This window comes from Chanos chanos, chromosome 11, assembly GCF_902362185.1.
Source record: "Chanos chanos chromosome 11, fChaCha1.1, whole genome shotgun sequence".
NCBI classification, from domain to species: Eukaryota; Metazoa; Chordata; class Actinopteri; order Gonorynchiformes; family Chanidae; genus Chanos; species Chanos chanos.
This window is the reverse complement of record NC_044505.1, coordinates 14417100-14444996: the sequence shown is the minus strand read 5'-3', so window position 1 is coordinate 14444996 and position 27897 is coordinate 14417100. Positions and strand designations below refer to the sequence as shown.

Sequence of the window (27897 nt, the reverse complement as noted above, 5' to 3'; positions counted from 1 at the left end):
ATCTCTGATAGTAAACTTATTATATTTGGAAGTGAAGCACGACATTTGATAACTTTTATGTATTTTTAACAGTATTTTTCAATCAGTTTATGGAGAACAGTTGACAATTTTGTAATAAATAAATTACATATCTGGCAACCCAACGTCGGACCAGGAAACGTACTTAGGTCCGCGTTTCGAAAATTGGCGCGTTGTTTCAAAACGAAAATGGATCTCATCGACGCGCTAGAATTATTGAAAATTAAAGATCTTTCTAAAGGTAAAAACAGTTGCTTTGTTTAAAATAATGACTTTGTTGACGCAGCAATCAAGTTTCACCAACCTTAGATTCATATCAGCTATCGACAAATTGCACTGTTTGTGCGATAGTTTCCTAGCGATACTCCGTACTACCTACCTATCAGTACGTCAGTGTAAAGAAAATCTGTATATCTAGCTGCACTACACAAACTGTCAGATTTAGTCAGTCGGGGTGTTATTTAATTTGTTTGCTGAGTTATCTAGATAGTTACAATATAGTTAGGTTAGGATACGCCAATCACAGCTACTCCTGATAGCTGTCAACAATCTGTTGCATTGTTATGAAGTCTTTGCATACGGTAGTTTTGTTTTGTACATATCACGTCTGAGATCAACAATGAGTATTTCTGCAGCTATAGCATTGTCCTTTTCCTTACAGAATGGGTGGATTTGGTGTGGGATTTTGAATTCACCGATACGGAGCCCCTAGATGCTGTAATAGAAGAGAATATTAAGGGAAACCCGAGTGTTTTTAGAAAAGTTTACCAACAGCTGTCGAAGTTCGTGAGAGATGATGAAGAACCGACGCAAGTAAGTATCGACTTAAAGGGAAAACAATCTAGCAAATGATAATTGGTCGTCAGCTGCAAAAATCTTATTTACTTTTAGTCAAATATAAATATTAATACTCTGAATGTGATCTGTTTAAACATCTCTCTTTTAAAAATTCGCCCCTATGTGGTGTTTGGTATGTGGTCTTTTCTGCCTAATGCACACATAGCATTAATCATAATGAAAGTTTTTGTTGTTGTTGTTTTGGATTGTTATTGTTCTCAATTTTGATACAGAATGTCTGGATGGTATTCGGGGAGAATGAAATTTCAGCAAAATCCCTCGTTGCGCTACTTTCCTACTTCATACTCGCAGCTAAGACCAAAACTCCCAGCGTTGAGCAGAGACTGTACGCCCTTCAAGCCGCGTCTCTATACTTACTGCTTCTAAAAATCCCAGGTCAGATCTTCCTTTCTTTACGTCTTAGGACCATACTGTGGAAAAAGAAACAGTCCAAACCTAAAATATACAAAATTATTCATTGATTATTGTTTTTCCTTTTTCAGTCGGAACTGACGCGTGTCTTTTCCTAATCTAAGTGTTATCCAAACTAGTTTTGTCTGTCTGTGATGAACTGTTAGCAACTATCAAGAAAATATGTGTATCGTACTTATCTGTAGTTGTTTCTGCGTTTTAGTAACGTGGGGATTCATAAGATTGTGATTTTGTATGGGTGCAGGTAGCGTGGCCAACAAAGTGTTCCACCAGATCCTGTTTGACATTTGTTTCGATTTGGTGCTGAGATGCTGGCCGGGAGACACGGGAAAGAAGCGTAAAAAAGACTCACTGAAGAGTTCCCAGGCCGATTCAAAGGGCGGGAAACGTTCTAAACCTCCAAGGAAAGACTCTGAGGAGGTCAGGCTAAAACTGAATCCTTCATTACAGACTATTTTATCGTTTAAAATTGTGTTACCTTTTTTATTTTAGAGTGATGTGGTTCAGTTTAGGTTTTTTAGGGAGGATTCAAATTTCGTACAGTTCCTTTGTTAAATGCAAGGCAGGCTTGACTTTATACAGAATTACATCAGTGTTTTCATGCATTAAATCAGCAGTTAAACCTGTGACTGGTACATGGTTAGCGCAAAGACTGACCACATTGCTAATATTAAACATATTGAAAGCTATGGAACTTCAGGACCTCAGCTTTCAGTGACTGACAGCTGTGTATGTATAGTTAACATAATTCCTCCCACTCACCTATCCACAGATGGAGGTTGATGAAGATGACACAGAGGAAGAGGAGGTGTATTTCTCAGCGCAGGATCTTCTGAACCTGAGAGAGGAAATCGTTTCCCTGGTCAAAACCCTTCTCGGTCTCCTCGAGAAGTTCTCCTTGAAGGACAAGCCACAGAGTGCAGAGAACTGCGTTCGGGTCTGTTTAAAAAGTCGAATTTGGTTCGGAATGCTCGGGATTAAAGAGTATATTCTCACTGATATCAAATGACAGAAGCCTTTGTAAATATCCTTTTTTTTCCCCCACTTTCAGCTTTTTACAGAGCTCACTAACTTTGAGTCAGCCATTGGAGAGATATCTTTTTCTGAAAGACAGTAAGTCTGTAAAACACATTATACACATGGACACACACACACACACACACACACACACATTTGGCCCTGTTTGGGAAACTCAGCCTAATTCTCTTCGGCCTGTCCACAGGAACATCGATAAACTAAAGGGCTTGCCTGAGCTGGCCTATCACGGACTGCAGCTGCTCTGCTCGTCCAATCACGGCGAAGGAAATGAGGTTGTCACAAGCCATCAATGCTTTCCTGTGTCTTTTAAATAATTTCTTCACTTACCACTCAGATGTCGTTGAGTTGTGTGTTTTTACGCCGTTGCTACTGTGGTCTTGTGTTTGTACAGTGTCGAAGACGCGTCTTCCACAGACTCCTGTACGTCATTCTGATGATGAGGAAGGAGGACCGGTCGAAACCCCGCCTACTGGTCCCCTCCCAGTCTGTGTACGCTGCCCGTGACCAAGCCATCAGCTTCATCAAGTGTGTAACTGTCTCATGTTATTTTACCAGTGTTTATTTAAATAAAGTTTTGATACAATCTTACCACCAATCACAGAGACAGCATGATAACAGACACAAACAGCAGAATTCACATCATCTGTTGATGCCTTAATATGGATGTTTAAAAGGATGCTAGAAGTCAAAGTAATCTTAGTTAGGTAGTTTAATTAGTTTTATGTGTGTGTGTGTGTGTGTGTGTGTGTGTAAGCAAGAAGCTTCTTTGTCCTCACACCTTGCTGAGTTTTGCCTTTGACACGTCAAAAGCGTTCAAATCACTTTTAGACATCAGGTTTTGTGACCGCATTGCACACTAACGTAAGACATAAAAGCATAATAATATGTACAATAAAATCCGGGGACTAATCTAAGTAAGAACAGGAAAAAAAAAAACATTTCCACTGACATTTTAACAGAACAGAGTTGTAGATCTTTCTGTGTTTCATGTTTTTTAGTCACATTGTGGACGAACAAAAGGAGAATGTTCTTCCTCTACTCAGGATCTTACTGCAGCATATCTGCTATCAGGTACGTCAGTGTTTTACATCAGCGTTAAACGAGAATGACTCAAACCAAGTTTCATCTCTGTTTGAACGAGAACGTGGATTTAAATCGCTTCGGTTGCAGGTGCTAGGTGTTTTATAAGCTTGTTTTTGATGTGAATTTGCCGCTGAAGCGGTGATTAACTCTGTCTTTGCCGGTCTATTGGTTTGACTGGTGAATTGTAGATGGTGGAGAAGTCGGAGTATCGCAGCAGTGGGGCACAGGCTGTGGGCAAACTGGTGGTTAAAATGCCCAGTGAGGACTATGCCGCCTTTATCAAATGGCTGTATGTGTACTCACTGCACACCAAGGTGAGTCTGTCTTTGTCTTGAATCTATTGACAGTCAGTAGGGATAAATATACATTAAAGTCGATGCTATCTGTGTTAGTTTTGTGATGATGCAATAAGGGGGATTATGATGTCATAAATGAAACAACGCCACTTCAACAGAGGGGGCCAGTTTAAGGCTCAGTTTCCTTAAAATGAAAATCTTCATTCAGAATCAAGGGGTTCCTTTACTGTGAGTCTTTGACTGTTCTGTCCTTCCATTGTTTTACTCCTAGATCCCTGGTGAAGGGGTTTCTATATTATGGGTTGCTGAAAGGTTTTTTGCTGTTGTGTTTGGGTTAAGATTTTAAAAATCTCCTCTTCTTCTGTAAGGTTGCCTTTAGAATGTTTGCTCTGGATGTTGCCATGGTGTTGCTGGAGCAACCAGAGAGAGAGGCGGAGCCTTCCCTGCCCCCGGAGCTGTCCGTCTTCCTCCCGCACAAGTTCCTGGTTCAGAGCATGATTTTTGGCCGGCGTTCTGACCCCTCCCCGACGGTACGAGGCCACGCCCTCCACTGCCTGGCCCAGTGTTTGGAATTGCCATCACACAACGCCACCAAGTGTGTACAGGAGCTGTTCTCCACCAGTGAGTCAAATTCAGTCCACTTCATGTATTATTGTCAATAAAAAGTTACCAAAGCTTAGAGCAACAGTTAGCATGTTAGCTAGTGGCAAATGTGGCGACGTGAATGTTAATGATAATTACCCAGGCGTAAAAGATCAGTTGCTTGTTTAGCTAGGCAGTTTTTGGTGTGTGTGTGTGTGTGTGTGTGTGTGTTTTAAACATTTGATTAGTTTTGTCTTGTCTTTATTTTGTAAATGAGTTGCGGTGTTACTGTCTGTTTGAATACTCATTCTTCTGAACAATATTAACAGCAACTGCACAGACAACGCTGGACTCAGAGAGCTCTGAGGGTACGTATTTGATTTTTAAGAAAAACATTTTTCACTGATTTTGATTTTGTTTGTTTTATTTTCAAGTAATTTTATTATTATTATTGTTATGATCCCAAAACACACATTTCAGTAAGGATGTTTCTAGAAAACACATTACAAAAACACATATTAATAAGTAATACAAGTAATTACGAGTTTACACATTTTGTTATTTCGTCCATATGTGACTGAAATGGTTTTTTTTTTAATTGATAAAGTGTTCTCACTGATTTAACTTCTTTTTTTTTCCAGGTACTCTCAGAAAGTCTCATGGGACAAAAATGGCAATGACCTTCAGAACGATTGAGGTCACGGCACAAAATGCCTCTTTTGAGAGTAAGATAAAGCTGCATTGTTTGTTGCTGTTTCACTGCAACATTTTGCTCATTAATTTGAAGTATGAGAGTTAAGTGCACTGAGTGTTTGTGCCTGAATGTATTGAGTCTATGGTCGTATGTTTGATGGATTTTTTTTTTTGTTTTTCTTTCCCTTATGTAGCTCAGGAAAGCATGGCTCTGGTCAAAAGGCGCGTCAGTGACCCCAAAACTAATGTCAGGAAATGTGCTTTACAGGTAAACGCTCAACAACACACACACACACACACACACACACACACACACACACACATAGAGGTCACCATTTCCAGACATGTTAATCTAGACCCACACCTAAACGTGTGTGTGTGTGTGTGTGTGTTTAGACACTAACAGGTCTGCTGAAACACAACGTGATCTCCTGTATTCCGGAGAATCTGGCCATTCTGTCTGACAGATGTCGGGACCCTGCTGTCTCTGTCAAGAAGAAAGCTCTACAGTGTCTCATGGACCTGCTGACTGTGAGTCTCTCTCGCTGTCTCCTTTTCATTTTTACTGTGTAAGTCTCTCTCTCTCTCTCTCTCTCGGTCATTTTTACTGGACAGTGTGTGTTTCTGTGTCTCTGTCTCATTCATTTTTACTGTGTATGTTTTTCTCTCTTTCTCTGTCTCCTATTCATTTTTACTGTGTATTTTTCTTTTACTGTGGATGGTTCGATCTCTCTCTATTTGGCGATTAAAATACACCTTGTCCATCGTGCTATACGTGTGCGCTACTTTGTAGTCAGCGTGTGTGTTTGTGTGTGTGTGTGTGTGTGTGTGTGTGTATGTGTGTGTGTGTGTGTGTGTGTGTGTGTGTGTGTGTGTGTGTGTGTGTGTGTATGTGTGTGTATGTGTGTGTGTGTGTGTGTGTGTGTGTGTGTGTTTTTCTACAGGCGCGTCCGGAGAGCAGCCTAATCCAGGAGGCCTGGCTCAGGGGTGTGGTCCCTGCTGTAATGGACACAGAAAGTTCAGTCCAGGAGAAAGCTCTAGAATGTCTGGACCAGATGATCCTGGCGCACATCAAACACCGTAGCAACTATAACCACGGCGACGTGTCTCAGACGCTGGCCTGGGACCTGCTGGACCTCATGAGTGACCAGTGTCAGGACCTACGGTCAGAATTTTTCACGTTTTCAATCATTTCTTTGATCATTTCCTCTTCTATGAGGGTTCATATCCTGTGTCCTGAAGAACTGTGTTTCTACAGGATGGGAAATACTACACAACACATCTTACTCTGAGATTACTGCGGACTTTTATATAGAGTGTGAGTGTGAGTGTGAGTGTGAGTGTGAGTGTGAGTGTGAGTGTGAGTGTGTGTGTGTGTCTGTGTGTGTGTCTGTGTGTGTGTCTGTGTGTGTGTGTCTGTGTGTGTGTCTGTGTGTGTGTCTGTGTGTGTCTGTGTGTGTGTGTGAGTGTGTGTGTGTGTGTGTGTGTGTGTGTGTGCGTGCGTGCAATTACAGAAAAGACTTGTGTGCCCTTGAATTCTTTAAGGGACATGATTCTTAACTATACAATTGTGTTTTCTATACCAGTTTTCGAGCAGTGGTCTTCAGAGTAAATATGTGTTTTCAAAAGCTTACAGTTGAGTTTTTCTTCAATGTTTTTTTCAAATCAAAATTCCTTTGTTGTCCGTGTGTCTGCAGGCGTTACCTCAGTAAGGCGTTCAGTGTCTTGTCCCAGCAAAAGAAATTTGCCTCCGTTTTCTTCAACAACCTCATCTCTCACACCGACACGCAACGTGTGGCCGGAGCCTGGCTTCTGCTCTCTAAAATCGTCGGCTCCGCCCCTAAATTCAACTTCGGCGACCTATTGGACGCCTGGGACGACATGATCAGGTCAGTTAGAGCGGGGCGGCATCCTAACTATCTGGTTTATCGGTCGGAAGCCACCGGGTTAGCGCTGGTTACCCCGAATGATATTTTACTATTGCACTAAGACCCAAGTGGTCGTAATAAGACCAGTCAGGTTTTGCACTAACATGATAAAGTGTCATTCTTTGGGAACTGTCATACTGTGTACATTATTCATTTTGCTTCAATATTTCTTTCTCTCAGGTCTAAGAACATGTCTGTTACCCTGTCCTGTCACATCTTAGCTGTGTTTGGAGATATTGCTGAGCATCTCAATGAAGATACCAAGACAAGGATAGTGGGTAAGTGTGTGTGTGTGTGTGAGATTGATGCACGTGGATGTATTTGTGTGTCTGTTTGTGTATGTACTCACACAGCTCTCAGTGTTTCACTTTACTTTATGCGGTATTGGACAGAGGAGCTTTTTACTGTGTTTTAGTGTGTTGTGGTGTTTGACTCTGTGTGGAATTGGACAGAGGACCTTTTTGCTGTGTTTTACTGTGTTGTGGTGTTTGACTCTGTGTGGTATTTGACAGTACCTTTTTTCTGTGTTTTACTCTGTGTGGTATCGGACAGAGGACCTCCTGAATTGGTTGAAAGGATTTAATCTGCCCCTGGAGGTAATTAGCGCCAGCGTGGACACGCTCTACCGCCTCGGACAGAGGGAGAACGTCCAGGAGACCATGGTAACACACAAACACGCACACACACACACCATACCTGTTCTTCTCTGTACGCAGCAACAATTAACTTCTGTCATTTCTTTTCTTTTATCTGTGAAATCGGTTTCTTCAGGACTTCATGAATCGATACTGCGGGGAGTTGGTCTCTCTCTGTGAATCCTACCTGTCTGGCGTTCTTCTCAGTGAAAAAGGCACCGACAATCTCAATGTGGACTTACTGGTAAGAACCTCATTTATCTGACGTCTTACCACAGCACTAAAAATTAGACCGAACTGACGTGTTTATCAGAAAGACAGGACCGTCCTTATGAAATCACGCGTGATTCTGTTCATCTTAAAACGCCAAAAAAGTACATGAATTCCAATGTTACCCCCCCCCCGAGGAAATCTCCAGTCTTGGTGCCGTCGTTAAGGGTGTCTTCTGTGCTAGGTGAATCATCTGTACACCTTGGGTGTTGCTTCCCTGCACTGTCCGGCCAAAGTGAGCAAACGAGTCATCCTGCTCGTCCAGTCTGTTCTCACGTCCAGTGTGCAGCTACAGCCTGGTGAGAACTGACCTACGGGAGAATTATTCAGATCATACCATTATGATGTCATAAAGAGCTCTTTTTAAACAGAGGTTGTTATGAGGTCACAGCGCAGTGCTGTGTGTGCATGCATGTGTTCTGTCCTAAAGAAGAATCTGATGAGGTCATGATAAAGCGTCTCCTGTCACAGAGTGCTTCAGTTAGGTCATAGTGAAGTGTTTGTTTTTCATAATAAGGATTTGATGAGGTCATAATGTTGTGTCATTAAAGAAAAAAAAAAAAAGCATGTCCTGTTTCTTTCTGTTCTCAGAGGGCTCTGAGGAGATGCCAGCCAGTCAGCCTCTGTCTCAGTTTAAACCGTCATCCCTGCCCACTGTGGTCCGCGCACACGCCGCCGTTACGCTAGGTATAAACCTGCCCAACCATACTGCTTCAGTGTTTCTCACGTTTCATGCTGAAAAACAGGCGAAACATCGCTCCTCTCTCTGTCTCTCTCTCTCTCTCACACACACTCTCTCTAACTCTCTGCTCAGAGGGTTTTTTTTTTAATTATTTTGTTTTGGGTCTTTTTGTTTTGATCAGTTTGGTAACAATCAGTCAGATTACATTGATCTTGTGAACATGTTGGAGAATTTATAACAACCTTTGTTGGATTTTCATTTAACATGGTTCTTTCTTTCTGCATGGTCGCAAAGTGATCAGTAAAGAGAATTTAAAAAAAAAAAAGAGAAAAACGATCTTTGTCTTGTATTGTAGGTAAGCTGTGTTTGCAGAATGAGGAGCTGATGCAGAAGTGTTTGCCAGCGTTGGCGCAGGAGTTGGAGGTTGGCAAAGAGCTGGCGGTGCGCAGTAACGTGGTGGTGGTGATGTGTGACCTGTGTGTGCGGTACACCAACACCGTCACCCGCTACATCCCCAACATCTCCGCCTGCCTCAGAGACAGCGAGGCCCTCATCAGAGAACAGACCCTTATCATGCTCACCAACCTACTGCAGGTAACACCAACACACACACACACACACACACACACACACACTCATTATGCTCACCAACCTACTGCAGATAACACACACACGTGCGTGCGCACACACACACACACACACACACACACACACTCAAAATGCAGCAGGTAACACATACACACACTCTCTCTTTCAGTAAACACACACACCCACACACTATTTAAACTGCAGGTAACACACAGACACATACTCAATATGCTCAGAAACCTACTGAAGGGCGCACACACACACACACACACAATTTTCTCACCAGCCTACAGCAGGTAACACATACACACACTCTCTCTTTCAGTAAACACACACACCCACACACTATTTAAACATACATAAACACATACCCAAAATATTGACCAACCAGCCATAGACAATGGACATAGAGACTCAGACACATGCACTCAGAGACACAGAGAGACACGTACACTGTAAATACTGTACACAGCAAATACATCTGTAAACACATGCCTTGGCCAGCCAATAACCACTGATCAATCAGCAGCTGGTAAACAGCATTGATCCAGCCTTAGACACTTGTCACAGTGACTAAGTAACATCCGGCAAGTCACACACACACACACACACTCACACACACCGCATATTCTGAGGCTTTGACCCATTGTGCTGTGTCTCTCTTTAAACAGGAGGAGTTTGTGAAATGGAAAGGTTCGCTTTTCTTCCGTTTTGCCGCGGTTCTGGTGGACCCAGACCCCGACATTGCCGGGTACGTGTTTACGAAAAGCACTTCCAGCCTCACAGAAACCTGCTCTTTTCCTCATCCGTTCAATTTTTTTACCCTTCGCCCTTTACCGTTCACTCTCTCCGTCTCTTTCAGTCTGTGCGAGTACTGTTTGGTTCATCTTCTGCTGAAGAAAAACCCACTCATGTTCTCCCAGCATTTCATCGAGTGCATCTTCCACTTCAACTCCTACGACAAGCACAAAAAATACAACAAATTCTCTCAAACTGACAGGTAAAGTAAAGTCTCCGTGATTACACACACACACTGTGAACAGTGAGCAGTGAATTGGCACTGTAACTGAAGTGTTTCGGGCTACAACTGCCCGGTTTTGCTATTTACTTGTACATAGATCCGGTTTTGTTTAATCCTATTTTATTTGCTTTTATTTGGTTGAATGTCTTTTATATTTTTTTTAATAAGTAAATAAATAGAAAAGCAAAACGAGACCAGTGCTGCCAGACATGATAAGAACGTGTAGCTTTTAGTTTGTAGTTTCCCTGGAATTTAAAGTGTGTGTGTGTGTGTGTGTGTGTGTGTGTGTGCGTGCGTGCATTTTCTGCAGTGAGAAGGCCAGGTTCTCTCTTAAAGGACCCCAGAATCAAGGCAAGCGGTTCAGGATCTACAAATTTCTGCTCAAACATTTCACCGACGAGCAGCGCTTCAACATCATCACCAAAATCAGTCAGGACGTCCTAGGTCAGACTTTGTGATTTATTTTTGTTTGTTCTCCACACGCTGTTTGTGTGTGAGCGGACAAGTTTATTTGGGTTCTTCTGTGCATGGTTACCTCTCCCTTGTAACATTCGTTACTTAAAGATTTTATGACCTTTCTATGTAGCTGTATGTAAATTTGTGTTACTTAAATTGTATGTGTGTGTGTGTATTTTGTCTGTAGCCTGTTTTGTTGATGGCGAGTTGCCACTGGACTCAGACGGAGCAGAGCTCCTCGCTGACACGTTTGACGTTCTGAGTCTGAGAGAGATAAAGCTGACTGCCATGAGCGCCCCCTCTGGTGGGGAGGACCCACAGGAAGACGAGATGGCCATGGCGAAGGCTGTCATACAGGTGGCCCAGAAAAAACTCATCTCACAGGTAAAAACACACTTTATCCATCCTGCCGGGCACTGACAGACCAACTATATCCAAATACATGTGACATCTGGCACTAAGTGTTGGTGATGGATGCATCGTGTTATCGGTTTCAGACTGGTATCAGATGTTCTGATAAACTGCGAGATTATAACATTGCTGTACTTCTCCACATGGGTATGTAACCCCCTTCTCCTCCCCTCACACAGGTGCAGAAGAGGAACTTCATCAAGAACGTGATCCCCATCGTCATTGCGCTGAAGAACATGCTAGAGGAGCAACGCTCACCTGTGCTCAAACACCTGATGGCCTATCTACAGGTGACCACACCCACCACACCTTAAAGACATGAACCGCAAGATCTAGAAAGCTTATGTTTGGAGCCAGTGCCGGGTCGTAGAAATGGGTGGATTGTGTTTGCGTGGTTTGCCAGGTGACCATGCAGGACTACCGTAACGAGGTCCGGGAGGTGCTGGCGGCAGACGAGCAGTTGGCTACGGAGGTGGAGTACAACCTGAAGATGTTCGAGAAGGAGCAGCAGCAGCAGCAGCAGGAGGAAGAGGAGGTGCAGCAGAAGTTGGGGAACTGCAGCCTGAGCACTGCAGAACCTGCCAGCAGAACTCCAACAGTGAGTACTCGTCCCTCTCTGATAATACAATCGTGCACACACTGATTCCGATTCTGATTCCGATTCATTTCTCTCTCTCTCTCTCTGTGTTCTTCCCTCTCTTCCCTGTAGGCCTCTGTTCCTGTCTCTCCGGCTCCAGCAGGTGCTCTCCGTTCTCAGGTGGGCTTTGCCACCCCGCTGCCCCCCCGCTCCGCCACGCGAGGCCTGCGCACCCCCAAATCCTCCGACCTGCTCCGGTAAAACGGCTCTCCACCAAACAAGCCAGCACAACTTTCACAATTTTACGATTATAAGTACGAGGGATGAACTGATAATAAAAATATTCAGAGAGATATAGATCAGAGGGGGAAAAAACCCCCAAAAAACTATGACTGCCCTTAAATTTCCTTGGTGTTGCGTGGAGTTCTTTTAGACCGCTGTCCAGTTTTTCAGTGTCTGGCCTGATCTTAACTGTGTGTGTGTGTCTGTCTGTGCGTGTGTGTGTGCACGTTTGTAGGCGGAGGACATTCTCTGGCATCGTTGCACGGGAAAGAAGTGGATCAGGTGACTAATGCACTCCGACTCTTAAAATCAACTCCTTCTTCTGAAACAGTGTCATGTTTGTAAAACGAAGTTCAAAATACCTTTAAAATTATGCAGAGCTGTTAGTATAAACTCACTGACACCACCCCACCCCCCCCCCCCTTTCCATTCTTCCCACAGAAACGTGTACACAGGGCGTGGGCAGAGCCATCAGCACGCCCCAGGGTAAGACTGAGAAACACGCGTTCATCCACCTCCCCCACCTGAACGCGCAAAGTTGATTTTCGATTTTCCATTTAAAAAAAATTAACACAATTCCCTCTCTCCGCTGCTGACACGTCTTGTTTCTAACTTTTCAGAGAGTATAAATGAAGTAACATTTGGAGAACAAGTCAGCGCCATTTACAGCGAGAGACTATCAGGTATGTATCAATTCAGTACGATATCTTTTATCATCATGTTATATTATAATGCAGTTTATCTGTATTACGTAACATATACAGCAGATCTCTGTAATAATTAGTTTTGTGTTATGTAGATCATAGGTAAAAAGTGACATGGTACATATTTATTGTGTGGTCAGTGAGACTTGTTAAATCTGATCTCTGATTGTTTACAGGGAGGAAGAGTCTGGATGAAGACGGCAGCATTCTCCACCTCATGTCCCCTGATCACCAGTAAGAACCAGTTTATCTGTCTGCCTTTGTAACTGGACACTTGAAATGGATGCTGTGGTTTATCCTGACCCCTCTCTCTCTCGCTCTCTCTCTCTCTCTCTCTCTCTCTCTCTCACTCTCTCTCTCTCTCTCTCTCTCTCTCTCGCTCTCTCTCTCTCTCTCCCCCTCTTTCTTTCTGTCTCTCAGAGCCTCAGTGCCGCGGAAGTGGAATGTGGAATCTCCTATGCGCCGAAAAGCCAGACCAGTCAGAAAATAACGCGTGTCTGTTTCACTCTGTCTGTTTTACATGTTTTGTTTTGTTTTGTTTGCTCTGTATTTGATTTATTTCCTGTCGTGTGTTTCCTCTATATTTGCTTGGTAACCTGTGGTTTTGTACATAAAACCTAAACAACTCCCTTTGTGATGCATTTGTGGTGGAGTTCACATGGCGTGTGGCATACAAAAGCATTCTTAATCCATATTCTATTTAACCCATGCAACACATGCATGCTTATTTAATGACACCATTCTTTACCGGGGGAAAACTTTTTTTTTTTTTTTACTTCATCCTATTTCCACTGTATCTGTGACTCCGTACAATGTATTACGTCACATAAGAAATTTCAACTGAATAAACATGCATAAATCTAAACTACACAACAAAACAACAGGACTCACATGATTGGACATGTTATTCATAAATACTGCAGGCATGTGTAGGTACATGCTTTCAGTTGTATGCAACTTTTACTTACATTAAAAAAGCGAGATGACTAATGTTTTTTTTAATGGAAATTGGGAAGTCATTAGTTTAATCACACAGCTTTTTTTTACATTGTTAACTGTGTTAGAAATGTAAAACTATGTTTCAAAGCCACTTGTAGGGATTGAAGAGTGTTTGTGTATTTCCATATAAATACTATGACATGTCTGTAGATCACTGTTTAAATACAGTCATGTAACTTCCTAAACATGTCGCCTTTTAACCCTCATATCAAGGTGGCCAAATCGTCCTCTGTAAACAACAGCTAACTTATTAGACAGTTTACTTTTTTTTGGAAATACACATTCTTTGTCACTTTGAATTGTAAATACTCTTAAAACGGGATACACGCTGGACTTTGCACTCCATCATAACAATAGGTGTCCAGACGAGCCCTTTCAAACGACAGGGGATCATCTCCTCTTTAGGAAACGAAATCGTAGCCTCAGAGACGAATGCAGACATGAACACAGGTCGCCATTAGAAATATTGCTTGGTAGGCAGTGGTGCAGGGCATTTGGAACTTTCTATGTCAGATCTTGCGGTCAAGCGAGAGGGGTGGGCGGAGCGATGTAAACCTCTCAGAGCAAGCTGTCATGTTTCCTGCTCTCTGCAGTTCTGTGCACATCTATATCGTCTTCGTTTTCCGCATGTCACTTTACCGCAAGTTTTGTGCACACTCGTTTGGACACTAAATTGGCGGAGGACGGAATTATCCGGTAAGCATTGCAGATATCAACGCAAATCGGTGAAATAATCGTGATGTCTTCAGAGCGCGTTTTGTGTAACTAAAACCAGGACAACTTCTGAGTTCAACTTGGAGTGTGATTTGTTCCCATGGAAGGGAGTAAATGTGTTTCCTTGAATGTATTGACAATGTGGAAAGTTCAATTCACATTTCTTTTTGAGGCTGTCTTGAAGCTCTAAAACCCACAAGTTAAAAAAAAAGTTTATATATATATATGACCTTGTTTATATATATATATATATATATAAACAAGGTCATTTGAGCTGAGCCGTCATGTCATGTTCAAATGTTTGATTGGTACCGTGTGTGTGTTTTATCATGTTTTTGAACATAAAACGATGTAAATAAGTTTTGCAATAATAATGGTAAGCTTGCAAGTCGTAGGCCAGCTCTACAACTTTACATCGACAGATGCTGAGTAACACCCGACGAATTCATAAAATCAGACAAATGACCATTGCACGTATGTATTTGCTCTTCTAACGTTGCTCCACTCATGCTCAGCGGGGTAGTTGCTTAGCGACAGAATCATTGAGACTGACTGTTCCACCCGTATTGGTTTACGAAGATGTCGATTTGACGGACTGAAAAAAATTGACGCTGACAAGCTGACATTCATTTATTCAAGTTCTAAACCGTTTATCCTAATTACGGTCGCGGGGGCGTTGGAGGTTATCCCAGCATTCATCGGGCAAAAGGCGGGGAAACACCCTGCACAGGTCGACAGTCCATCGCAGGGCGGACACACACATTCACACTTAGGGGCAGTATCTCCAGTTCACCTTACCTACGCGTCTTTAGTATGTGGGAGGAAACAGGAGCTCCCGGAGGAAACCCATGCACACGGAAGGGAGAACAAGCAAACTCCACACAGAAAGGACCCTCATGGCCACCATGTATCTGCTCTCCGTTGATTCTCCAATAAAGTAATATTTTGCATATATATTGTTCTTGTCTCTCCAGGAATGACAGTGCCTATAAGCTTTCAGACCCACTGATTATGCTTGTGCGAATATTCTTTGCACTACTGCTGTCAAGTCATGGTAAGTCACACACCAAATTCTTAAGAACTAAGAGTCTGGTACTTGTTCACATAGCAGAGTATGTTGCAAGCTTCTTTTTGACACCGTATCCACATAAAGCCCTTACCATATACCAAAGTGATAAAATAATAATATTCATCCTTTTATCCTTACTGCTGTGTGGAGTATACGGAACTCCTTTTTTTTCCATTTTCTACACCTGGAAAATTGTCACTAGTTTGACAATAAACAGTCCTGCATTCTCAAAATGTAACCAGCTCTTTTAAATCTTTTTCTAGGTAAATGTGATCGTTTGGTTCACGTGACCAAGGCTGACGTTGAGGCCAAGAGTGGGGAGAATGTCACCATGGAGTGGATGCTCAGCCCAGAGAACAGCTCATCAAAAACAGTAATAGATATCAGCTACACCAGTGAAACCTCATCTAAAGTAGTATTCCAAATGATTAAGGGCAGAGAGAACCGCGAAAGCCAACACGAAGACTTCAGAGGTCGTGTTTTTTTCCGGCATCTGGAGAACGGCATAATATGCCTAACTCTCTTAAATATCAGCAAGACCCACTCAGGAGAATACACACTGTATGTCACAACAGCTGAAGGCACAAACTATAGCACCTGTAATCTCTCAGTTACAGGTCAGTACTGTAGTCATAATTCCAAACACTTGGTTCTATCAAGTTTTCAAGTATTAATTATTTAATGCTCGCTGTTTAGCTCAGAAGTACAGATTATTCCTCGCTACCAAACCTCACTCTTTTCTTCCCCCCCCCCCCCCCCCTCAGATGATCCTGCGGGCAGTCCCACCTATGCACCAGCTGACATAACATCATTTACCAGCTCCACGACTACAGGTATGATGCACTCAGGAGTGGACTAACTAAGGCACTCTTAATATGCAAGAATTCATCTCAATTTATCACCTCTCCAGCCTCAACCTTGACGTCTCTGACCACCTGGCAGTCATTTTGGACATCGACATCCCTATCCCCATTCCAAAAAACAAACGAAATATATCCTTCAGAAACCTCAAATCTGTCTCTCCCTCGGCTCTATCTGCTCTTCTTGCTAGTAAACTGTCCACCTCTTCTCCCCTCTGTCTGATAATCCCTCTGATCTCGTTAATTATTACAACGACATACTCTCCTCCTGTCTTGATCAGATGGCTCCTGTTAAAACCAAAACCGTTTCATTCACATACTCAGCTCCCTGGTGCACTCCTGTACTCCACCAAATGAAAACCCGCTAGTGCCAGCTCGAGAGACTCTACAAGAGAACTGGCCTCACAGTGCATCTTCAGGCTTATTCAGACTACCTCCAACAATACAAAGAAGCTCTCACCACGGCTCGGTCCACCTATTACTCAGACCTCATACACTCTGGCTCCAACAACCCCAAGGCTCTCTTCTCAACAATAAACAATCTTCTCAAGCCCACTGACAACATTCTCAAAACCTTTACTGTCAATAATTGTAACTCTTTCCTTTCATTTTTCCAAACTAAAATTGATACCATCTACAGTAATCTGACCACTTCCCTAGCCCTCCTCAGCTCCCAAAGTGCGTCTCTCCAATTCGCCACTCAGCCCCCGTCTCAGTTCTCCTCTGTTTCCCTAATGGAACTGGCCAACATCATGGCGGGAATGAAAAGCTCCAACTGCATTCTGGATCCCATCCCATCCAACTTCATCAAGGACTGTCTCCCAGTTCTCTCCTCACTCATCACACTGATCATAAACTCCTCCTTCAGTTCTGGTTCAGTCCCCCAAATGCTCAAACTGGCTGCTGTCACCCCCATTCTCGAAAAACCTGGACTCAACCCCAACATCATGTGCAATTTCCATCCCATCTCCATCACCGCTGCAACTTACTCTACTCTGACCAACTGTATCACTGAGGTTAAATCCTGAATGCAAGCCAATTTCCTCATGCTAAACTGGGAAAAATCAGATATGATCATCATCTGTCCCAAATCCCTCACAAAAAATGCTCACAATGTCTGCCTCACCATCAGTAACTCCACATTGTCTCCCTCCCCACACATCCGCAACCTTGGAGTCATTTCTGACAGCAACCTCTCTTTTGAACACCATGTTAACCACATCACCAGAACTGCTTTCTTCCACCTAAAGAACATAGCTCATCTCCGTTCATCACTCTCCTTTTCGGCTGCAGAAACTCTGGTCCATACTTTCATTACATCTAGGATTGACTACTGCAACAGCATTCTTCACGGCTCATCAACCAAAGTCCTAAATAAACTTCAATACATCCAGAACTCTGCTGCTCGCCTGCTCACTCACTCACATTCCCGTGATCACATCACCCCGGTCCTTCAGAAACTCCACTGGCTTCCTGTCCCTCAACGGATCCAATTCAAAGTTCTCCTTTTCACCTTCAAAGCCCTCCATAACCAGGCCCCCTCCTATCTCACTGACCTGCTCCATCTCCACGCTCCTTCCCGAAGCCTCCGTTCCTCTGATGCGAAACTCCTGCCTGTACCATGCAGGACCAAGCACCGGACTGCACTGAACTATCACTATTCAAATCCTTCCTTAAAACCCACCTCTTTCGAACTGCTTTTAATCTATGATTAACACTGCTTCTTATACCCTTTTAATGCATTGATTTTACGACTTTTCTCTCCTTAGTCAAGTGCCTCTGACTCTTAATTCTTATTTTATTGTTTCTTATGTTCTCTTATTATTTTTCTTATGATTATGATTTTTTTTACTGATTATTTTATGTTTGTTAAGCGTCTTTGAGTATCATGAAAAGTGCTCTACAAATAAAGTGTATTATTATTATTATTGTTATTATTATTATTATTATTATTATTATTATTATTATTATTAAGAACTTATCAATTTTAAGAGGAAATATCTCTAATACACGTTTTGACCCACAGCACCAACGAAACCACAATTTGCTGTTGTCCGTTCTCGGCTGTGTGCATTGGTGGCATTTGTGCTATACGTCCTGGCGGTGATAGTTCTGTCGTTTTTCTATTACAAGAACCTGAAGGTAAGTGATCTGCATTTTGAAAGTATTGATGTGAATTTGTGGTTAATGCACTCACATCCACAGCATGTAGTGTAATAATGAAGGACTAGTTATGAGAAAGCATGAATATTTAATTGAAAGTAGTTATTGTGTCCTTTGCAGTTCTATCAGCTAACTACAAATATGTTTAATGAATGTGGAAAAAGCTGCACCTGTCTTCAAAGCGCTTATTTCATTGACTCAGTGTAACCGACCTATGACAAGGTACTAATAATGCTTAAACTTTGACAATGGTACCTGAGGACTTTCACCTCAATAGTTCATAAGCAGACGTCTTCAGTCAGGGGGTGGGGTTGGGGGGTGCCCACATAGATAGGTTGGTGACCAACACCATGTCAAAATGCAAATTTAGAAAAATAGCACCGTTCATCTTTCTTTGTTTCAATACACGAAGACCAGGATAGTTGTAAAATAGCAACACCAACTTGGGGACAATGAAGAATACCAACATATGGCCAATGGAGGGTGGAGAACTGACTGAAGGGACTTGACCTTGCTGTAGACCTACTCGCTGCCACATGTGTTTGTGTCTGTGCTCTTAGTCATGCACACACTGTCAAAGAGGAGGGGACAAGAGGTCTAGATTCTCAGCTTAACACATCAGACAGTGAATGTGAGCATGCAGTGTGATGGGGGCTGGGGGGGGGATAGGGACCACTATACACACCTGCCAGTGTAGCCGCCAATCACTCCACCAGGAACCCAACCTAAACAGGGAAAATATATATATATATAGACTGAAGCAAGGCAAAAAGAGAATAAACAGCAATCCAATTACTACATCACCATATAAGATCAACTCACAGCAGGTCAGAAACTATACAACCGACTAGAACATGAAAAAATAAGCTATCCCACTTTGGAGCAATTTGGAGCTAATTGAAATTTGATAAAATAACATGGTTTAATGCATGCAGAACTAGAACAAATTTATTTAAAAATGACAAAAAAAAAACCCAGTACTTTAGCTATTAGGTGTTTGGCTTTTTGGATATTCGCCTTTGGCCTCTGCCAAGGAAATAGATTTCAGTGCATCATTAAAGTAAAAACCCTAATAACTCATTTTTCCTCTTTTTTTTAACTTGAGGTGAAGTGAAGAGGCAGCAAGAGGTCACAGAAACAGGAAGATGCCTGGACTTTACTGCTGTTTCCTGTCAAGATGAGAATAGCAATCACACCAGTGAAGAATTTTAAGTGATCATACTTTCTGTTTGCCTTTTTTTTTTTTTTTTTTGTCTTTGTAGTTTTTACTACTCTGAAACTGCTGTTATTTACTCATTACGACTCTAAAACTGCTGCTGTTTACTCATTACGACTCTAAAACTGCTTTTATTTACTCATTACCACTCCAAAACTGCTGCTTACTCATCCTGTGGATGACGTATTACTTGCACATCTTTATCACTATGCTCTATATTTGTTATCATTACAGTTTTTGTTCGTGATCTGTGCCTTGTTATTGTCCCCGACCCGCAACGCCCGGGTTAACTTGTAAATATTTAAATTCTTAGTACTTTTTTAGTAATTTTTTTTACCCTAGTATTTTTAAACCCTTGTATTAGGCGCTTTCGCACCAAACAGTTCTAGGGTCTAATTCGATAGGAACTACCCCCTGTGGAGCCTCCCCTAGAACTACATTCGTTCTAGGGCCTTTTTTCTGTTTGCTTTCGCACCGCCAGTCGGAACGCTGAAGTAACGTAAGCCAGCTGACGGTATAGCAGCTAAGAGCTGTTGTTTACGACCAACCAGGATAGCTGCACATTTTGAAGTACAAATTTAATGACTTTTTAATGACCTTTTAAATACCTCCAAAAGGAGAAAAAGAACCATTACTGCGGCAAAAGAAATCGACAAACTAGACTACAGTATACACAATGAGTTTTATTGAATTTGAATGACAGAAATATTGAGTGCACATTAGATAACCTATAACTGCCTTCTCATTAACGAAAATAAAACTGTATGGCGATAGACCCAGTCCAATGGAAAAAATAATTTCCCAATGCATTTATGCATTTACCACTGCAGTAGCAGTGAATGACTTGATGGGCATAGTACTTTTCGGGTGCTAGCATAGCGCTTGTGCCTGACCCTTGCTCGCGGCATCGTGGGGTTTTTTTTTCCCTTTTCCCCGCCGCTGTATGTCCTGTACATATGGCAGAATTGACAATAAAGTTGACTTTGACTTGACTTTTGTTTTTTCGTTTTTTTTTTCTTTTTCTGACAAAAAAAAAAAAAGAATATTGTAATACAATATCTGAATGTAGTATCTGTTTAGTTTAAGTACTCACACTCATGGGCAGGCATACACGCACCTCATATGCGACACGTAGGGTGGTATCAGGTTAGGGGGCCGGTCTTAGTTAAATTAGTTGGTCTATTTCCCAAGACCACAAATGTTAAGACAGCCGCTGGTTAAGTGCAGGGCATTCCCCATAATACTTCGGGTTAGGGTTACTATGCACACAGGGCATTGTGGCACTTTCAGGTGGCATGATGATTAGGGGCTTCTCTGGCTTTTGTAACACTTATCTATGTGATAACATATCTTTGTGTTTTCCTATTGTGCAGTACATGTGTGAAAGGGCAACTCTGGACAAGGTCTGGATCTGATTCTCCAGACATTGTCCGGAGCACATATAAGAAAGCAACAACAGACAAGTTACAAACACTGTAAGAAATAAAATGATTTTTTAAATCAGCAATGCACACAATGAATGTGAATTATTACGCGTCTTAATGATGTTTGAAAGATCAGAGGGAAGCAGTTAGAGAGAAAGAGGTTTCCTTTCTGATATGATTTGGGCTACACAGCAAAAACTGTGTATTTTTCATACACATTCACAAGTTCTGGTGTAACTGGTAAGTAGTTATTCTGGGTAGCGATTCTATTTAATAAAGACAGCTGAGCGTTTTCTCATATATATTTAATTATTATGTAAAGTTTAAAACTTGTCAAATGTTTTCCTCATTCTGACCTTTCTTTTCCTCCTAGGTGGACTCAGGGCAAGGTAGCCATGGTCACACTTTACTGACCCTACTATTTAAAAATCAAAAATGATGTTGCTTAACAACTTAAAAGAGTGAGATTGAGGTTATATGGGAAAGCGAACCTTAAAGTAAATCTTGCATTTCCATTAGGACTAAGGAGAAAACAGAATCAGCAGGATTGCCAATGGAAAACTCATCACCCATTGGGCTTGAGTTAAAGATAAAACATAAAACATAACATACACCAAGGGCTCATCAGAAACAAAACCAAAGTCTTCATTTCAGATATATCAAGCAAGATTTTGTCCTCAGTTTCTCTCTTCAAACTGTTCAGTAATTTGATGTTCATCATTATAATTGAACATATAATGACTTCGAGGGGATGTCCCAATCAGTCTGCTCTTTATATATATGTACACACATTTGACTAGACCCCACTTTATGGTTTAATTGGTTTGTTCTACTTGGCTATGGGAGGTAGGCGGAGGTGATGTGCTGTTTGACACCCAGGCATTTGAAGATGTTTTCATTGACCTGAAAAACAAATTCAAGTTTGGAAAATATCAATTGTCTTGCAAACAGGTAAACATATACATGATTTGTGAAAACAGTACATACAGACAGCCTGTTTGTAAAGAGGGGAGTGCAATGTTTTAATCCCTGAAAATGTGAAATTCATACTTTCCACTGCATAGAAAACTGTCTGTCTACCTAACTGACACATTCTCGTCCTTGATCACAGATCACTTTGTCGATCAGGCCATAATCAAAGAATTTCCACACCAGTCCTAAGGCCACATCTGCTGATTTGCTCTTGACGGGTTCAGTGGCAACCCACTTAGTTGTGAGTATGTAATTGTTTCCCCTCTCTGTGTTAGAGAGAGGCCCAATGACAGACCATGGCTGCAGAACAACCACCAGGTGCATGGTAGGAGCAACAGTGTCCATGCTTTGGTTCAGGCAACACTGTGGACAAGATCGTAGACATATTCCATGAAATCATAAATTTGGATGTAAATAGGTAAGGTCTGTGTCTGCATTACTATCTTTAGTAGAGCTTTATTCACCCACTGGATGGTGTCCTTGGTAATGGTGGTCCAATAGTATGCTGAGTATAATTTTTTTCATTGTGTAGTTGACAGTGGCCAGATGTCCTCCTGTACCTGGGCCATCATGGCACTCGTGAAGTACTCCTGTATTTTGCTCATTGTCCGCCACAACAAACCGATTTTACGTATCATGTGTTCCAACATAGGACAAGAAATCATCTTTGGAATAGAAAAACTAATTAAATGATATTAACATAAATACATGAGAAATGAGCGTAAATTTTTGTGGCACTTTAAATAACCATCAGATCAAAAACTCTCACAGTGTTATTAATGCACCTGTCTATGTCTGTGCAATGCTCTTCCTGTCACATTACCTTGGACTTGAAACTTCTGTCCTGCTTTCTTCACTGCAAACTTGATACTCACTCCCTTTGTACAGTCATGGTACTCATCTGTCTCCTCGTAAAATTGAATTTCTCTGAACCACTCAGATGAATCCATTACTTTGAGTTATGTTAGACATGATAAACGCACAGCAAAGTAATTACTACATACGGCAAGATCAATGAGAAATTTCTCATTGTTACTACGTAAGTTGTGACCAGAGTGAATCCCTATTCCCTCATGTTGCACTGCCTTGTATTGGGGAACTATTTAATGGACTACTTAACATTAAAAATACATAGATTAATAAATGAATGAGTTTGATAAGCCAGAGTTTCAGGTGTCAGTTAGATATTCCTGTATTATGTCAGAATTGCACTTTGCCATCATCCGAATAGTTTAAGCAGAGGTTTGAAAACCATAACATCAACTTTGCTTCACCTAATGTAGTGCTCTTAACCTTTACAGGCAACTAGCTTTCGACACTTTTAGGATGGATTTTTTTTTTTACAAGGTAATTACTATTAATAAAGTCAATATTTTTGCTGAGCCGTCACATTTCCAGAATTTTAAAATCCAGAAAACCAAAGGCGGTGGTGTTTGTTTCATGGTCAGTCAGCACTGGTGCGCATATATTACAATGCTAAATAAGTCCTGCTCCTCTCACCTAGAATAGATCAGTGTTAAATGCAGAACACATCACCCTCCCAGAGAGATTGCTTCGGTTGTTATGGTCGGTGTTTACATCCCCCCGGTGGCTAACGCAAACATAGCAATCAGCGAATTAGCCACCTACATCTCCTCTGTGGAAAACTCTGTGCTTGGCGACCTTAACAACACCAACTTGTCTACTGAACTCCCCACCTACAATCAACTGCTGTCATGCCCTAGCAGAGCTTCAAATTCGTCGGTGTGCACATTACTGAGGACCTCTCCTGGTCACTACACGTGGACACCGTGGTCAAGAAGGCTCACCAGCAGCTCTTTCCTGAGAGGACTGAGGAAGTTTGTTATGCCAGCATCCGCACGAACCTCTACATGCGCACTGCCGAGAGGTTGCTGACGGGCTGCATCATAGGCTGGTACAGAAACTGCTCCGCCCACAGGTGCAAATCTCTACTGAGAGTGATAGCGGTAGCACAGCACATGACCGGAAGTCAGCCGTACACCCCGTACAACCGTGGACATGCTACTACGGCGTTTGTATGCGCAAAATACCACTTAATGTGTTGTTATCAACTGATATTGCTAACAGTGGCTAACGACAGCTAACCTGTCTAAAACGGTTTTGCGACTTTTTCTTTGGGTCAGTCGCCGACTGTCAGCTTGTTCCGATAAGCCACGACCACAACCGTACAACGGGCCTGCACAAAAAAACCAAAGGTAGAGTCTCTTGAAATTCATAATTATGACATATCTACACGTAAAATAATTCCGATTTTCCTCTCCAGACGCGTGCACGGGCGCCTATGGAAACATGGTTCTTTAAATAATCAAACTGAGCAGTTGGACAGCCAAGCTTAAATTTGAGCAAGTTAGCCGGTGAAGCTCGCTAGCTAAGTTGGTACCATCAAGTTGGCCCTGGCTTTTTAGGTTGTTAAGTTGGTGTTTGCGACCTGGATGTAATGTATGTGTTTGTTTAGACTACATATTGTGAGAACGTGTTCGATTTTGAAAGACTGTATCTGTTGATCGATCCTAATCTTTCAATCCGGATAACGCTTTTAACTCCTGAACTCAAAGGTTTAGTTAGCTGGCTAGGATATACAGGTAGCCAACCGCGTAGCTATTCAGAGAAGCTATGTTTGGAGTCAACATTCACTTAGGAACGCTTGGAAGTCAGTCGCTGACTATAAACCTGTTTCGATAAACAAGTTTGCACAAAAGAGCGGTGCCTTTGATGTTAATGGAAAGGCTGTGTGTGCATCGCGGAGGACTGTTTCCACTCTCTCACTGATGACGCTTCAGTGACCCAGTCCAGAAACCAAGGGAAACAGTGCATGTGCATGGCTCATACATACAGGGGAACAAGATTGCTTTTCACAAGGGCCACAGTGCCAAATAAAACAAATAATGCACAATAAATATTAAAAAAAGGTAGGTGAGTTGCTTAAAATGACAGTGCAGATCATAGTATTTCAAATGTCCAAAAGTTCTTGATGGTTGTAATTGTGTTTCCCAGTAGAGCTGGCATCCTTTCTTGCAGAGTAAGAAATATTAGACTACAAAAATACGTTTCTTTTTTTTGCTCATGTGAGGCCGCTGATGTGCCCGCATGAGCCGCCATCAGAAGAAAAGGCTGTTCCAGTCATTTGTAGACCGAATGTGAGGTGGAGACAGGATCTGACACCTCACAACATTAGGTGGAATGTGTGACACAGTGTGTGTGTGTGTGTGTGTTTTCTCCCTTAGGAGGGAAGCACAGGAGGGGTGGAAAACAGTTTCAGGATTCAGTGAAACTGGGTGCACCGTGTGTTTTCAAGGACAATGCTGGCTAGTTAACTCCCCCGTCCCCAATTCTCTCTGTCTTTCTCATTCATGATTAACACACACACTGAACTTGTACACACATTTCACATTGTCCTCCTGACCACCACACAGACAGCTGCAAATATTTCCTATGTGTATACATGATAGAGAGAGGGAGGGTATGAGGGTTCAGTTTTCTCTCCCTCTCTCGCGGGGGGCAAAGACAACCTGTTGCTGTTATGGTAGATTTTTGGCCCAAGTTTGAGCCAGTTTCCTTTTCAAACTCGCTCTGATTTTAGAACCCGCTCTCTTTGTTTTTCCGATTCTTTCTCCTCACCTATGCTCATGCATTCTGAGCGCTTTCTCCTCCCTCAACATTCAGTCATTCTCTCTCTCTCTCTCTCTCTCTCTCACACACACACAGAGATACACGCATCAGCACACAGAGCGCTTTTATTTATCATTTTAGTAAGCTGTAAACCTTTCTCGTTTGTGTGCACAGGTCATGGCATCGCTCTGTGTGTGTGCGAGTGAGTTGAGAAAGTTGTCTGCAGTGGCTACGAGATCGTGCTGGTTGCTGTTAGACTATTATTAGCGCCAGTGTTCTGCTCTTTCGGCCTCACCTATCGTGTGTAGGGCTTTCGTTTTTCTGCTTGATAGTTGTTAGTTATTGTTTATCTTTTTGTTGCGGATTTGGGATTAGTGCAACATGTGACCTAACTTTACGTGAAATAAAGGGACTCGTCACTGCCTATAGTTGCCCAGTGTATTGTTTGTGTAGCTGCGCCAATGACGTGTATTGTGAATCTAGTACCAATGAGGAGTTGCGTTATGCTAGCGACAATGAGATAGAGACTCAGAAAGAGACTCCCACAGAAACACTTGTAGTCACCGTTGTAGTGAAAATAACCACAAATTGGTGATATACCTTGTTGATTATGTCAGAACCCCTTTTGTCGTAGTTCAAACAACAAACTCAAGCGTTATTTTCTCAAAACACGCAATGATTTAGGATTGTGTAGTTATGTGATTGATTGCATTTATGTTACAGATCTTTGTCGCGAGTCACGTCACTTCATCAGGGAAACTGTCACAATTAGCGACTCAAGTAGCCAAACAAAAACAACTGAAGACGAATACATCGTAGGTCCAGTAAGTGTATGAATAACTGTGAACAATGAAATCTAATGTTCTCTAATTAGCGGCAGGTTAATGTTAGATGGCTGTAAGAATAGCTACAGGGACGTCGAGGAACCATTGGTGGCATTAAGATCGGAAAGTTTGTTTCGGACCGTAGAGAAACTGTTTTAGCGAGAATTTTTGGATTACTCATGAAATGTGATATGACCTTGCAGGAGGGGATATGTGCACGAAACTATATCATGTCTTCAATAACATGAAAGCTATTTTGTTTGTCTTTTTTCAGGACCCGTGCAGCTGATGTTGCTGTGTGCGCGCGTGTCTTAAGGCCTAGCCACATTGAAATTCATGAAGTATTGTTTCAGTCTCATTTTATTTCTTTTCTCTCAAGGTAAGGCACACTCAAGTTAATTGTGTCATTAATTCAGTATTAGCTTACGAGATTATTATGGCACACAGGCCTACCTGTTTCAGTTATAGCAACCACAATAATAATAATAATAGTAATAATAATAATAACAGTGTTACTAATAATAAAAAGGCTGTTTTATGTTCTGTCGTATTTCATATTGTGTGTTGCTACTGCAGATTGTACATTGTACTGTATATTGTATTGTATCGTCTATAGTACGTATATTGCTGGTCCTGCACCGTGCATTGTATTGTATATTGGAAGTCTTGTGCCCACTGTTGTATTGCACACTGTATCGCATTGATTGTGTATCTATTGTATTTTTTTGTGTATTTTGTGCACTGCACGGAGAACACCAAGAAAAATTCCTAGTACATGTAATGTACCATGGTAAATAAAGGTGATTCTCAGGTCTGTGTAAAATAAAGGCATATCCTTGCTTTTGTATTTAAACATGAAACTGGTCCATTTTAGTTTTTTTTTTTTTTCTGTTTGTAGGTTATGGTGGACATGATGGCAACATGCCTCAGTGTGTCACACAGTCTGGCGGCAGTATCTCAGTGGAGTGTCGGTTAAACCAGAGGAGAGACCTGTCAAACATCAGACTTTATGTTGTTTATGAGGGACCCAAACCCAGAAAGACAGTTTTTATGCTAATGAAGGGTAGAGAGGACCCTAAACACCAAAGCCCTTATTTTGTAGGCCGGGTTCATTGTACGGCCCAAAATAAACGCAAAGTGGACATAATCATTTCAAATGCCACTGAGCATGATTCGGGCGTGTACAGGTGTATCATTGACGAGGAAGCCAGTGGTGTCATTAACATCACAGTAAAAGGTCAGTAGCATTACCACAGACTCAGTTATTTGATTCCATCAGTATTCATTCATATAACTAATGCCAACTGAAGTTATGAATTGCAGAGTGATTTGCATCACACTAAACTCTGTCTTTTTCTTCCTTTTGCTACTGATTCAGGACAGCAACTTGCCCTGTCTGGGAGCACCACTACTACCTGCCGTATTCCTACTGGCACTGTTTCTACCAGTACTGTTTCTACCAGCACTGTTACTGCCAGCACTGTTCCAGGTAA

The 27897-nt window shown here is 42.0% G+C and overlaps 1 protein-coding gene across 1 annotated transcript; it reads left to right on the top strand.

Moving 5' to 3' along the window:
* Positions 1-207: 207 nt before the first annotated feature.
* ncapd3 (non-SMC condensin II complex, subunit D3) lies at positions 208-27897 on the top strand. Its single transcript, XM_030787720.1, has 40 exons — positions 208-259; positions 680-831; positions 1089-1251; positions 1532-1707; positions 2060-2224; positions 2339-2400; positions 2510-2597; positions 2717-2850; positions 3324-3396; positions 3597-3722; positions 4073-4325; positions 4928-5011; positions 5174-5247; positions 5376-5510; positions 5924-6144; positions 6677-6868; positions 7088-7185; positions 7460-7569; positions 7679-7786; positions 7997-8111; positions 8404-8499; positions 8850-9088; positions 9754-9833; positions 9945-10082; positions 10414-10547; positions 10747-10943; positions 11150-11260; positions 11374-11568; positions 11680-11804; positions 12065-12111; positions 12271-12315; positions 12450-12512; positions 12710-12767; positions 12954-13011; positions 13919-13982; positions 15579-15688; positions 16544-17180; positions 18202-18317; positions 23678-23955; positions 27783-27897. The coding sequence occupies exons 1-40, from the start codon at positions 208-210 to the stop codon at positions 27895-27897; spliced, it is 5487 nt and encodes a 1828-aa protein (XP_030643580.1).

Coding starts and splice junctions, on each gene's coding strand:
- ncapd3 (XM_030787720.1), top strand. CDS start 208: ATGGATCTCATCGACGCGCTAGAATTATTGAAAATTAAAGATCTTTCT. Junction 2,401..2,509: donor ATATCTTTTTCTGAAAGACA/GTAAGTCTGTAA, acceptor GCCTGTCCACAG/GAACATCGATAAACTAAAGG. Junction 3,723..4,072: donor TGTACTCACTGCACACCAAG/GTGAGTCTGTCT, acceptor TTCTTCTGTAAG/GTTGCCTTTAGAATGTTTGC.